Here is a 13,844-nt window from a genome sequence, read left to right as displayed (position 1 = left end):
CCACAATAACCAACAAGAATTTAAAGCAAAACACTTTAGAATAAGGAAATCACTTTGATGAGTTAAATGTACTTTGGCGTGGAACTAAATTGTTAAATAACTAAATATACTCTAACAAAAATAAAATTCAATAACTAAGTATAATCTAGCAAGGACATAAACACATGCTAGCTTGTATTTAATAAATAAAATATAAATGTCAAACCAAACTTAGGCTCACATACCTTTTTCCAAATAAATATGGATATTTCTTTCTCATATCTTCCTCGACATCCCACGTAGTCTCTTTCGAATCATGATTACTCCACAAATAATGCTGCATCTTTTGTTCTCAACTTTCTTACTTGCCTATCGAGAATTTCTATAGGTACCTCTTTATAAGTCAAGCCTTCTTTAATTTCTATGATATCTGCAGGTATTATGTGCGACTCATCATGAATGTACTTTATAAGCATAGACACATGAAAGACAGGATGAACAAAGGACAACTCAACGGGCAACGCTAGCTTATAAGTCACGTTTCCCTTCTTTCCTATAATCTCATAAGGTCCAATAAATGTAGGACTAAGTTTCCCTTTCTTACCAAACCTCATAACTCCTTTCATTGGTGAAACTTTCAAAAACATCTTATCACCAACCATGAACTCTAAGTCACGATGCCTCTTGTATGAATAGGACTTTTGACGACTCTGAGCCGCTTTCAGTCTTTCTCTGATTAGCTGGACTTTCTATAAGGCCTCACAAACAAACTCTGGACCAATCAATGGCACTGCTGCTGGTTCAAACCAACCCACTGGAGACCTACATCTTCGCCCATACAGCGTTTCATAAGGAGCCATACCAATGCTGGCCCGATAGCTGTTATTGTAAGCAAATTCTATAAGTGGCAAGTGATCATCCCAATTATCTCCAAAATCTATAACAAAAGCACACAACATATCTTCGAAAGTCTGAATGGTCCTTTCTGCCTGACAATTAGCCTATAGATGGAAAGCAGTGCTCAAATTGACCTTGGTACCTAATCTTTTCTGAAATACTTGCCAAAAATGCGTTGTGAACTGAGGGCCTCTGTCAGATATGATTGAAACTGGAATACCATGTAATCAGACTATTTCTTTGATGTACAACTGTGTATACTGCTCTGCAGAATTTGTCGTCTTTACTGGTAGAAAATGCGTGGACTTTGTTAGTCGGTCTACAATAACCTAAATTGAATCATGCTTATGGTACGTGTGTGGTAGACCTACTACGAAATCCATATTAATCGTCTCCCGCTTCCACTGTGGTATCTCTATATCTTGAGCTAGGCCACCAGGCCTCTGATGCTCGGCTTTGACTTGCTGGCAATTCAAACATTTAGCCACATGATCTACTACTTGCTTCTTCATGCCTTTCCACCAATACAACTCTTTCAAATCTAGATAAATTTTGGTAGCACTTGGGTGGATAGAGTACCTCAAACTGTGAGCTTCTTCCATTATGTCCTTCCTAAGACCATCTACATCAGGCACACATAATCGATCATTCAACTTCAAAACTCCGTCACTTCCAAGAGTGAAAGCAGTGATTTCTTTGTTTCTAACTCCTTCTTTTAACTTTACTAAGTACAGATCTTCGTCTTGTATAGCCTTAACATGCGCAACAAGGGAGGATTGCGCTAAGGCATAAGCAGTTATACCTCCTTCTTCGGTCTCATCCAATCTAATTCCATCATTTGCTAGTTTTTGAATTTCTTGACCCAAAGATCGCCTTTGTATTGTAAGATGGGCCAAGACAACTTTTGATTTCATACAAAGTGCATCTGCTATCACATTAGCTTTGCCAGGGTGGTAAAGGATATTGATGTCATAATCTTTCAATAGCTCAAACCACCTTCTCTATCTCAAATTTAATTCTTTTTGCTTGAAAATGTATTCGAGGCTTTTGTGATCTGTAAACACTTCAAAATGCTTGCCATAAAGGTAGTGTCGCCATATCTTTAATATAAACACAACTGCTGTAAGCTCCAAGTTGTGTATGGGATAGTTCCTTTCATGATTCTTTAACTGCCTGGAAGCATAAGCAATAACTTTTCCATTTTGCATAAGAACACAACCAAGACCAACTCTGGAGGCATCACAATACACTGTGAACCCACCCGAACCTGTCGGCAAGGTTAACACAGGTGCAGTGGTTAACCTCTTCTTTAACTCTTGAAAACTTTGCTCACAAGCGTCTGACCACTAGAACTTAACTGCTTTCTGAGTCAACTTAGTTAATGGAGCTGCAAGTGAGGAAAACCCCTCTACAAACCTTCTATAGTAGCCAGCTAACCCAAGAAACTCCTAATTTCAGTTGGTATTGTCGACCTAGGCCAATTCTTGACTGCTTCTGTCTTCTAAGGGTCTACTTTTATGCCTTCACTAGATACCACGCGGTCTAAGAATGCCAATGACTGCAACCAGAACTCACATTTTGAAAATTTAGCATAAAGCTCATTCTCCTTCAAGGTCTGCAAGGATATTCTGAGGTGTTCTACATGATCTTCCTTGCTCTTAGAGTATACCAAAACATCTTCTATAAACACGATAATAAAGGTATCAAGGAATGGCTTGAAAACTCTGTTCATGAGGTCTATGAATGCAACTGGAGCATTTCTCAACCCGAAGGACATCACTAGAAATTCATAGTGGCCGTAGCGAGTTCTAAAGGTTGTTTTAGATATATCCTCTTCTCTGATTCTCAACTGATGGTACCCCGACCTCAAGTCTATTTTTGAAAAGTACTTTGAACCCTAAAGTTGATCAAATAAATCATCAATTCTTGCAGTGGATACTTGTTCTTAATGATAACTTTATTCAACTGCCGATAGTCGACGCACATTCTGAGAGACACATCTTTCTTCTTGACAAACAGGATCGGGGCACCCCACGGTGAAACACTCAGCCTGATGAAGCCCTTGTCAATAAGATCTTTCAACTGTTCTCTCAACTCATTAAGTTCTGCTGGAGCTATCCTATAAGAAGGTATAGATATGGGCTGAGTGCCTGGCAAGAGATCAATGCCAAAGTCTATGATTATTTCAAGAGAAAGTCCGGGAAGGTCATATGGGAAAACTTCTGGAAATTCTCTAACAACTGGCACTGACTCAAGAGCTGATGGTTTTGATTCTGGATTAATGATGTGAGCCAAATAGGCGAGACACCCCTTACCAATCATTCATTGTGCCTTAAGGTAAGAAATTGTCATGACCCCGTTTCGCCCTCCATGAACCGTCGTGACGGTACATAGTCTCTACGACTAGGTAAGCCTAACAATGCGGAAAATAAACCAATTTGGGAAGAGAAACAATTGAAAAACCAAAATAGTGAATTAAAACAACGTTTAAAGGTGCCGCTCTGCATACACAAATTCAACTCTCAAAAACTAATACATTTCCCAAAACCCGGAATCTCATGATCACAAGCCTTTGAAAGTCTACAACGTCTAACTCTAGAATATCTAACAAGGATACAAAGTATGAAAGGGCTAATACAAAAGGGAGAGTAGAAAAAGGACTCTTCGGTCTGCGGACGCGACAGATATACCTCGGAGTCTCTATGAACGCCTTGTCTCAAGCGTGGAGGTACCTGGATCTGCACATGAAAAACATGCACAGAAAGGGCATGAGTACACCACAACAGTACTCAGTAAGTGCCAAGCCTAACCTCGATCGGGTAGTGACGAGGAAGGTCAGGGCCCTACTGAGATAAAATAAAAATATAAGGTATGACAGAATATGATTAGCAATACAGTTGAAAGCTATCAATAAGAATTTAATACAGGAAAATAAGGAACTCAATTACTGAAACAGAGGCAAAAACAATCTCAAGAAAATACCACTCTTCACAAGGATAATAACCGGGGATCTCACAGTATCCCAAGGATCTCTTAGTACCCTCAATATATGCCAGGGATCTCTTAGTATCCCGATGATCTCTCGGTATCCTCAATATATGCTAGGGATCTCTTGGTATCCCGAGGATCTCTTGGTATCCTCAATATACGTGCTAAGGATCTCTCGGTATCCGGAATATCTCTTGGTATCCTCAATATACGTGCTAGGGATCTCTCGGTATCCCTCACCTCAGCTCAAATCATAAATACGTGCAGGGGATCTCTCGGGATGCATCCCAAAGTAAAACACGCAGCGATAACACAAGGAATACTCAATTAAGCTCAATTTCGTACCAAGTAAGCCTGTAATTCTACCTAATATGCTTCACATAATGCAATTAAGGCAGTTTAAGCAAATAAGCAATTAAGTAAATTAAACATGCTTTTTCTAAGCTAATAACATGCTTAAATTGCAAGTAGTATAAAACAGGAAAAAAGAACACAATTAAAATTACTTAAAGAAAACCGGATTTTCAACAATTGCCTCAAGTACACACTCGTTACCTCACGTAAAAGGCATTTCAATTATCAAATATACCAAATCCTAAGGGGAAGGTCCCCCACACAAGGTTAGGCAAGCCACTAACCTCGAACCAGCTCAAATCAATCTGAAACCACGCTCTTGCCACGAGTACTCGACTCCAAATGGCCCAAATCTATTCAATTTAATTTCATAATGTAAATAACATTTCAAGTAACTGATTCATCAAAGAAATTCTAAGCTAATAAGCGAAATTAGGTAAAATGACCAAAACACCCCTTGGACCGACGTCTCGGAATTAGGTAAAATTTACATTTTTAGAATCCTCACACTCTCACAAGTTCAGTCATACAAAAAGTACCAAAACCGGACCTCAAATGGTCCCTCAAATTATCACTCAAAGGCCTCTAATTAGCCAAGCCTTAACCTTTAAATTACCACTGATTGTCCTTAAATATTCATGTTTATAATGATAAAAATCACCCCACTAATGAGTTTAGGGACCAAAGACCTTAACCCATTGAATTCCTCTAAAAATCTCCCTTGAAAATGCTCCCCAAAGTTTCTTCCTGTTTGAAAAGAGGTGAAAATAACTCAATTTCGTGAAGGCAAGTCTTTATATGTTCTGCCCAGTTAAACTGCATTAAGGCCCTGGGACCGCACCAGCGGTCCCGCTTTTGCGGAGCCATGGTTGCATCTGTGACTTCTCATTAAATCAACTTTCCGCTTCTGCGATAGACTTTCTGCACATGCGGTCTCGCAAGAGCGTTACCCTTATCGCACCTGAGGCTCCTGGAGCTGGACCAACTTTCTGCTTCTGCGGTCCAATAGCCGTTTCTGCGGTGCCGCACCTGCAGTCCCACACACGTAAGTGCGGTTATGACAAGTTCAGTAATGCAAAATCTTCCTAAGTCCAAATTCAACTTCCCCAATCACCCGAAACTCACCCGAGGCCCCCGTGACCTCAACCAAACATGCCAACCAATCCTAAGCATCATTCAAACTTTTTCCAACCTTCAGAACACCTAAAACGGCATCAAAACACCAATTTAACATCGGATTCAAGCCTAAGAACTTCAAAACTCATAAATTTACGCTTTCGATCAAAAAGTCTATCAAACCGCGTCCGAATGACCTAAAATTTTGCACACACGTCACATTCAACACTTTGGAGCTACTTCAACTTCTAAAATCCCATTCCGACCCTCGGATCAAAATCTCACTATCGAACCGAAAACTTCAAAATTTGACTTTCGGCATTTCAAGCCTAAAATAGCTACGGGCCTCCAAAACATAATCCGAACACGCCCCTAAGCCTGAAATCACCCAACGGAACCATCAAAATTCTATTCCAAGGCTGTCTTCTCACTATTCTGACTACGATCAAATTTTCCAAACTTAAGCTCTCATTTAGGGACTAAGTGTCCCAAAACTCTCCGAAACTCAAAACCGAACATCCCGGCAAATCAAAATAGCAGAAATAAACATGGGGAATGCAGTTAATAAGGGATCGGGGCATTAATTCTTACGACGACCGGCCGGGTCATCACAAAAATAAACTTACCTACAAGCGATGATGAACTACCATTCCACACTAAGACTTCTTCATTTGGAAATTGGAACCTGACTCTCTTGGTATGACAATCTAACATGGCATAGCAGGAAGACAACCAATCCATACCCATGATCACATCGAAGTCCACCATTTCTAGTTCTATGAGATCGGCCTTGGTGTTGCGACCTTGGACTGAAACTATACAACCTTTATAGACTCTTGTGACATTCACTGACTCGCCAACTGGAGTAGATACTAGGAATGGCTCACTAAGTTGTTCCGGTTCTAGCTCGAGGTTAATTGCAAAGTATGGAGTCACATATGAAAATGTTGAACCTGGATCCATTACGGCATAAACATTATGTGAGAAAAATAAAAGTATACCTGTAATAACTTCTGCAAATGCCTCTGTACTCTGACGATCAAGTGTAGCAAACAAACGGGGTTGTCCCCCTCCTTGAGTAACTCGATCTGCACCTCTTCCTGCCCCATGCCCGATTTGATAATGAGAACCACGAGCCTGAGGTGGTGCAACTGCAGTAGCTGAGGAACTAGAAGGACGAGTTGATCCACCACTGAAATTACATCATGACCTTGGGCAGTTGGCCTTTATATGACCAATGTCTCTACAATGATAGCAACCATGAAACCCGAGCTTGCACTGACCTAATTGTTGCCACTTATATGTTCTACAAAGACCGTGTTGGTGTGAATGTTGCTCAGCATGACTCTGGCTATGTGAGGATGATGTCATAAAATTCTGATTCTAGCGAGACTGGTTTTATTAACTCTGAGTATATTTGAAGGAAGACCCACCACCTGACTGATGACTGGACTGAGCTAGTGCTAATGACTCCTTATTAGAGGAATCCCTTCCACCTCCGCTGGATGTACCATTAAACTTTCCCGATGTCCGGGCTTTCTTGTTATGCTTTTTTTTTCTCTCGTTTGTGTCTATCTTTTTCTAAGTGCTTGGAAAATCCCACAACAGAGTAGAAGGTTATCATCCCTACCACTGTCGCTGATGTCGTATCCTTAATGTGGTAAGCTAAACCACCAACAAACCTCCAAATCTTTGCTTTTTCTATCTTAACCATGTGAGGAGCATGCTTAGCTAACCTTATGAATTCCATGTAGTACTCTTGCACACTTTTATTCCCTTGCTTGAGCTGTTTGAACTCTGTAGCCTTAGCTTCCCTATCCTCTTCTGGGATAAAGTTAGCCATGAAGGCCTCTTCAAATTCTTTCCAAGTAGGAGGACCATCACTTTCATCTCTTTCATTTTCCCACATCTCAAACCAAGCGCCACCCACATCTCTAAGCTGGTAAGCAGCCAGCTCCACAGCTTCATCATCAAATGCTTTCATCACTCGGAGGGCTTTCTTGACACCCTCCAGCCACAACATTGGATCTTCATCAACTATAGAACCATGGAACACCGGAGGACTCAAATTGAAAAATTCATTCTCTCTTGAGGACTCAGAATGGTTCTGTCTGTTTGATTGAGGTGGAATCTCATCTCTTCTCTCGTTCTGGTTGGCCATAAAGGCTTTAAACATCTCCCTAGCACTACAACATTAAATATCTGACCCACCTCGAGAGATATAGTTGCCTGAGCCGGAGCTGCCGTTGGGGGAAGTACTGGATCATCATGTTCCACCCCTTCTTCATGCTCAACTCGGGGTACTTGAACCCTCTCTATGGATTTACCCTTCCTGTTTTGAGTTGAAGCCTTCTTAGTTTTTACCTTAAGCCACAATGGTAGCAATAAATTTTTGATCAGCATCCTAAGTGTCAGTGTCAGAGTTGCGAGTACGAGCCATTTCTGCGAGTTTTGAAGAAAAGAATACATTACATAATTTCTTAGAGGTAGGCTCTACTTCACGATCTAAAGTACGAAAAAAAAATGAGACTTTTCCTAAATGCTTGTAGCCTCCTATTTATTATTATGACACGCTTCATTCCCATAAACAAGACTCTACTAACACGGCTTCATAGATTCCTAGGACTCTATAAACCTGAGGCTCTGATACCAAGTTTGTCATGACCCATTTTCGAAACAAGCCGGGACCAGCACCCAATAGATAAACATGACCAAGCGAACCATTTGCGCTTATCAAATCTACTATAACTTCAAACTTTATATGCCACAAGGCACTACAGTAACTAAATACTTTTAAATAATTTAAATATCTAAAATAAGCCAACTTCAAAATTTTATTCGTAGTAACCAATAAAATACTGCAAAGTTATTATCGAAAATATCTGAATCTTAACCCACCGACTATGTCTATGAAGCCTCTACTGACAAACTGACGCACTGCTCAGGACATGAGATTTCCTGGCCAGTTCTCTAAGTAAACAAAGAAATAGCTAAAAAAAATATGACTATAAGGAATACTCCACGAATAAAAGCGGAGCTCACCAATAGCACTGGAAGAGAAGGAAGTCCTAACCCGTAGCCTGCTCGCCTGCAAAATCGGTTCCTACGTTGCACCGCAGACCAACATAGGTTCCCAAAAGAGAACGTCAGTACCATCCATTGTACTCAGTGTGTCTCAACGACAAGGGACAAAACATTAATAACATATACATTACGAGCAAAGATTCTAACAACAACAATAACAACGACTCAGTATAATCCCACTAGTGGGGTCTGGGGAGGGTAATATGTACGCAGACCTTACCCCTACCCCGAGGGGTAGAGAGGCTATTTCCAGAAGACCCTCGACTCAAGAAAGCAATAAGAGACGATATATTAGTACCATCAATAGAATCATAATAAATAACAGCAATATAAGATTCTAAATGCATGTAAAACATAAAGCTTATAAAAACACTTCTAAAATAATTGCATAATAGCAGTTTATGAATATTCTAAAAGAAATTCTTTTCTTTTTCTTTCTTATAAAAAAATACTTCACTTTATGTTTCGGGGGTTCCAACTATCCTGACTTAATTCTATCTCAGTCACCGTGTGATCGGCACGGGTTCGATCCCAACCTGATCGAATAGGCCCAATCCACGAGGTGCCACTCGCTTCATGGTTCTCCGCTCATGTATCATACCTTAGCATGGCTAAGTAAATTCTCAGCAACAAGACCCTTGGGTCGTGTGCTCCTTACTTTGGCACAAGTAGTTTCAGGAAGTCAATGCCTTGATCATGACCCTCGGCCTGAACAATGACCCTTCTCAGGGATACTCCCAAAAATCTTTTCTTTTTAAAATTTCTCTCGTGACTTTTCAAGACAAAATCATGTTTGGAAAGTGATATATCAATATTCATGAGTGCATACATAGCATAAGCATGAAATAAAATTACTCACTGTATATTTATAAATTCTATCTAACTCTTGAAACTTCAACATGTAAGAACGCGTAATAAAACATAAAAATATGAAAATAGACGCTTATACTTCTCGAATAAAATACATAAGCTTTAACTTGAATATACTTAGTCAACATATACTCACTCGTTCCAATTAAGCACATGTTGATTCTTTGAAGCATTTTATCAAACACTTTGTGGGCATATTTTTTTTTGTGAGTAGAACCACTTTAGTAAAGGGTTGTTCCACTCACCTCAAATTTCCTTGAGCCAATATGTAGGACCTAGTCCAATTTATACCCCTCAAATAATTGATTCTACAACAACCAGTGTAATTGAATTAATTTCAAAGTTTCACACCTAAATATGGAACTTACTATTGATACAGAGGAAGAAGGAAATTAACTTTTCTATTCTTACCTACTACTACTTTAGGATAATTGACAATATGAAATTTTATATAACTGAGTTCAATAATTAATAACTTGAAACAGAGGCAAAAACAATCACAAGGAAATACCACTCTTCACAAGAATAATAACCGGGGATCGCGCAGTATCCTGCGGATCTCTTAGTTCCCTCAATATATGCCAGGGATCTCTTGGTATCTTGAAGATCTCTCGGTATCCTCAATATATGCTAGGGATCTCTTGGTATCCCGAGGATCTCTCAGTATCCCTGAGGATCTTTTAATATCCTCAATATACGTGCTAGGGATCTCTCGGTATCCCGCACCTCATCTCAAATCATAAATACGTGTAGGGGATCTCCCGTGATGCCGTCCGATAGTCCCAAAGTGAAACACGCAACGTCAATACAAGGAATACTTAATTAAGCTCAATTTCGTACCAAGTAAACTGGTAATTCTACCTAACATGCTTCATATAATGCAATTAAGGCAGTTTAAACAAATAAGCAATTAAGTCAATTAAACATGCTTTTTCAAGCTAACAACAGGCTTAAATTGCTCGTAGTATAAAACAGGGAAAAGGAACACAATTGAAATTATTTAAAGAAAATCGGAATTTCAACAATTAGCTCAAGTACGCACTCGTCACCTCACGTACAAGGCATTTCAATTATCAAATATACCAAATCCTAAGGGGAAGGTCCCACACACAAGGATAGGCAAGCCACTTACCTCGAACCAGCTCAAATCAATCCGAAACAATGCTCTTGCCACGAGTATTCGACTCCAAATGGCCCAAATCTATTCAATTCAATTTCATAATGTAAATAACACTTCAAGTAATTGATTCTACAAAGAAATTCTAAGCTAATACGCGAAATTAGGTAAAATGACCAAAACACCACTCGGGCCCACGCCTCAGAATAAGGTAAAATTTATATTTCCAGAATCCTCACACTCTCAGAGTTCAGTCATACCAAAAGTATCAAAATCGGACCTCAAATGGTCCCTCAAATCATCACTCAAAGGCCTCTAATTAGCCAAACCCTAACCCCCAAATTACCACTGATGTTCCTTACATATTCATGTTTATAATGATAAAAATCACCCCAATAATGAGTTTAGGGACCAAAGACCTTACCCCAATGAATTCCTCTAAAAATCCCCCTTGAAAATGCTCCCCAAGGCTTCTTCCCGTTGAAAAGAGGTGAAAATAACTCAAATTTGCGAAGGCAAGTATTTATATGTTCTGCCCAGTTAAACCGCATCTGTGGCCCAGGACCGCACCTGCGGTCCCGCTTCTGTGGAGCCAAGGTCGCATCTGCGACTTCTCATTAAATCAACTTTTCGCTTCTGCGACAGACTTTCCGCACCTGCGGTCTCGCAGTTGCGTTACCCTTCTCGCACCTGCGGTTCCTGGAGCTGGACCAACTTTCCGCTTCTGCCATCCAATAGCCGCTTTTGCGGTGCCGCACCTGCGTTCCCATATATGCAGGTGCGGTTATGACAGGTTCAGCAATGCAAAATCTTCCTAAGTCCAAATTCAACTTCCACCAAGCACCCGAAACTCACCCGATGCCCCCGGGACCTCAACCAAACATGCCAACCAATCCTAAAACATCATTCAAACTTTTTCCAACCTTCGGAATGCTCAAAATCACATCAAAACACCAATTTAACATCTGATTCAAGCCTAAGAACTTCAAAACTCATAAATTAATGCTTTCGATCAAAAGGTCTATCAAACCTCGCCCGAATGACCTGAAAATTTGCACACACGTCACAATCAACACTATGGAGCTACTCCAACTTCCAGAATCTCATTCTGACCTTCGGATCAAAGTCTCACTATCGAACCGGAAACTTTAAAATTTGACTTTCGGCATTTCAAGCCTAAATTAGCTACGGGCCTCCAATACACAATCTAAACATGCCCCTAAGCCCGAAATCACCCAACGGAGCCAACAGAACTATTGGAATTCCATTCCGAGGCCGTCTTTGCACTGTTATGACTACAGTCAAATTTTCCAAACTTAAGCTCTCATTAGGGACTAAGTGTCCCAAAACTCTCCGAAACTCAAAACCGAACATCCTGGAAAATCAAAATAGCAGAAATAAATAGGGGGAAAGCAGTTAATAGGGGATCGGGGCATTAATTCTTAAGACGACCGTACGGATCGTCACATCCTCGTACACTTAAACATGCGTTCATCCTCGAACGATCATAGGGACATACGTAAAGTAGTGAAAAGATGAGGGTAGCGGCTGCGCATATCCTGCTCGGTCTCCCAGGTCGCCTCCTCGACCGGCTGATCCCGCCACCGAACCTTCACTTATGCAATGTTCTTTGACCTCAGCTTTCTATCCTGCCTATCCAATATTGCCACTGGCTCCTCAATATAGGATAGATACTTGTCTAACTGGACTGAATTGAATTCCAACACGTGCGATGGATCACCATGATACCTCCGAAGCAGCGAAGCATAAAATACCGAATGAACTCCTGCCAAGCTGGGAGGTAAGGCAAGCTCATAAGCAACCTCCCCAACACGCCTCAATATCTCAAAAGGGCTAATAAATCTCGGACTCAACTTCCCTTTCTTCCCAAATCTCATAACGCCCTTCATAGGCGATACCCGAAGCAGAACCCGCTCTCCAACCATATAAGAAACATTACGAACCTTCTGGTCTACGTAACTCTTTTGTCTGGACTAGGCTGTACGGAGTCTATCCTGAATCACCTTAACCTTCTCCAAATCATCCTTAACCGAGTCTGTGCCCAACAATCTAGCCTCACCCGGCTCAAACCAACCCACCGGGAATCTACACCGCCTACCATATAAAGCCTTATACGGTGCCGTCTGAAAGCTGGACTGATAGTTGTTATTGTAAGCAAACTCCGCTAATGGCAAGTACTGATCCCAAGACCCTCCTAACTCAATCACACACGCACGGAGCATATCCTCAATAATTTGAATAGTACGCTTGGACTGTTCATCCGTCTGAGGGTGAAATGTTGTACTCAACTCTACCCGAGTACCCAACTCATGCTGAACGACCCTCCAAAACCCTGATGTGAACGAGTACCTTTATCTGAAATGATGGAAACTGGAATACCATGCAGCCGAACAATCTACCAGATATAAATCTCCGCTAGGAGCTCCGAAGAATAGGTAGTACACGCAGGAATGAAGTGCGCGGACTTGGTCAGCCGATCCACAATCACCCAAATATCATCAAACTTTCTCAAAGTCCGTGGGAGCCTGACTACAAAGTCCATGGTGATCCTCTCCCACTTCCGCTCCAGAATCTCTATCTGCTGAAGCAACCCACCTGGTCTCTGGTGCTCATACTTCACTTGCTGACAGTTGAGGCACCAAGCTAAAAATCCAACTATATCTTTCTTCGTCCGCCTCCACCAATAGTGCTACCTTAAATCCCGATACATCTTTGTGGCACCCTAATGAATGGAATACTGCGAACTGTGTGGCTCCTCCAAAATCAACTCCTGAAGTCCATCAACATTGGGTACACAAATCCGACCTTGTATCCTCAATACCTTGTCATCACTAATAGTTACATCTCTGACATCACCATGCTGAACCTTGTCCTTGAGGACAAGCAAATGAGGGTCATCATGCTCCCTGATATGATCAAACAAGGAAGACTAAGAAACCACGCAAGCTAGAACCCAACTGGGCTCCAAACGATCCAATCTCACAAACTGGCTAGCTAAGGCCTGAACATCCATCGCCATAGGCCTCTCCAATGCTGGTAAATAAGCCAAAGTCCCCAAACTCTCTGCCCCGCGACTCAAGGCATCGACCACTACATTGGCCTTGCCCGGATGATACAAAATAGTGATATCATAATCCTTCAGCAACTCTAACCATCTCCTTTGGCGCAAATTTAGATCTTTTTGCTTGAACACGTGCTACAAGCTCCGATGATCAGTATAAATCTCACAAGGAACCCTGTACAAATAATGACACTAGATTTTCAAGGCGTGAATAATGGCAGCTAACTGGATAATTCTTCTCGTGAACCTTCAACTGTCTGGGCGCGTAGGCAATCACTCTACCGTCCTGCATCAAAACCGCTCCAAGGCCAATCCTCGAGGCATCACAATAGATAGTGTAAGGCCCCGAACCCGTAG

At 41.2% G+C, this 13,844-nt stretch overlaps 2 protein-coding genes across 2 annotated transcripts; both read right to left on the bottom strand.

The window, feature by feature from the left end:
- Positions 1 to 299: 299 nt before the first annotated feature.
- Positions 300 to 641, bottom strand: LOC138868708 (uncharacterized). The gene has a single exon (XM_070146276.1). It carries the CDS (start codon positions 639 to 641, stop codon positions 300 to 302), a length of 342 nt encoding a protein of 113 aa, XP_070002377.1.
- Positions 642 to 728: 87 nt separating this feature from the next.
- Positions 729 to 7,495, bottom strand: LOC138868707 (uncharacterized). Its single transcript, XM_070146275.1, has 7 exons — positions 7,017 to 7,495; positions 6,336 to 6,526; positions 5,961 to 6,287; positions 2,861 to 3,149; positions 1,251 to 1,872; positions 1,011 to 1,068; positions 729 to 916 (listed from the first exon to the last, which is right to left on the bottom strand). The coding sequence occupies exons 1-7, from the start codon at positions 7,493 to 7,495 to the stop codon at positions 729 to 731; spliced, it is 2,154 nt and encodes a 717-aa protein (XP_070002376.1).
- Between the last annotated feature and the right edge of the window lie 6,349 nt (positions 7,496 to 13,844).

This window comes from Nicotiana sylvestris, chromosome 5, assembly GCF_000393655.2.
Source record: "Nicotiana sylvestris chromosome 5, ASM39365v2, whole genome shotgun sequence".
NCBI lineage: Eukaryota > Viridiplantae > Streptophyta > Magnoliopsida > Solanales > Solanaceae > Nicotiana > Nicotiana sylvestris.
The sequence above is the reverse complement of the archived record's forward strand: the minus strand, read 5'-3'. Positions and strand labels throughout refer to the sequence as shown.

Bases quoted from the DNA above. Each gene is read 5' to 3' on its own strand.
- LOC138868708 (XM_070146276.1), bottom strand. From the start codon at position 641: ATGGTTGGTGATAAGATGTTTTTGAAAGTTTCACCAATGAAAGGAGTT.
- LOC138868707 (XM_070146275.1), bottom strand. From the start codon at position 7,495: ATGGCCAACCAGAACGAGAGAAGAGATGAGATTCCACCTCAATCAAAC. The intron at 6,527-7,016 runs GTTTGTTGGTGG...ATGTAATTTCAG, and splicing joins GAAAAAGCAAAGATTTGGAG to TGGTGGATCAACTCGTCCTT. The intron at 6,288-6,335 runs GTATACTTTTAT...TAATGGATCCAG, and splicing joins ATTTGCAGAAGTTATTACAG to GTTCAACATTTTCATATGTG.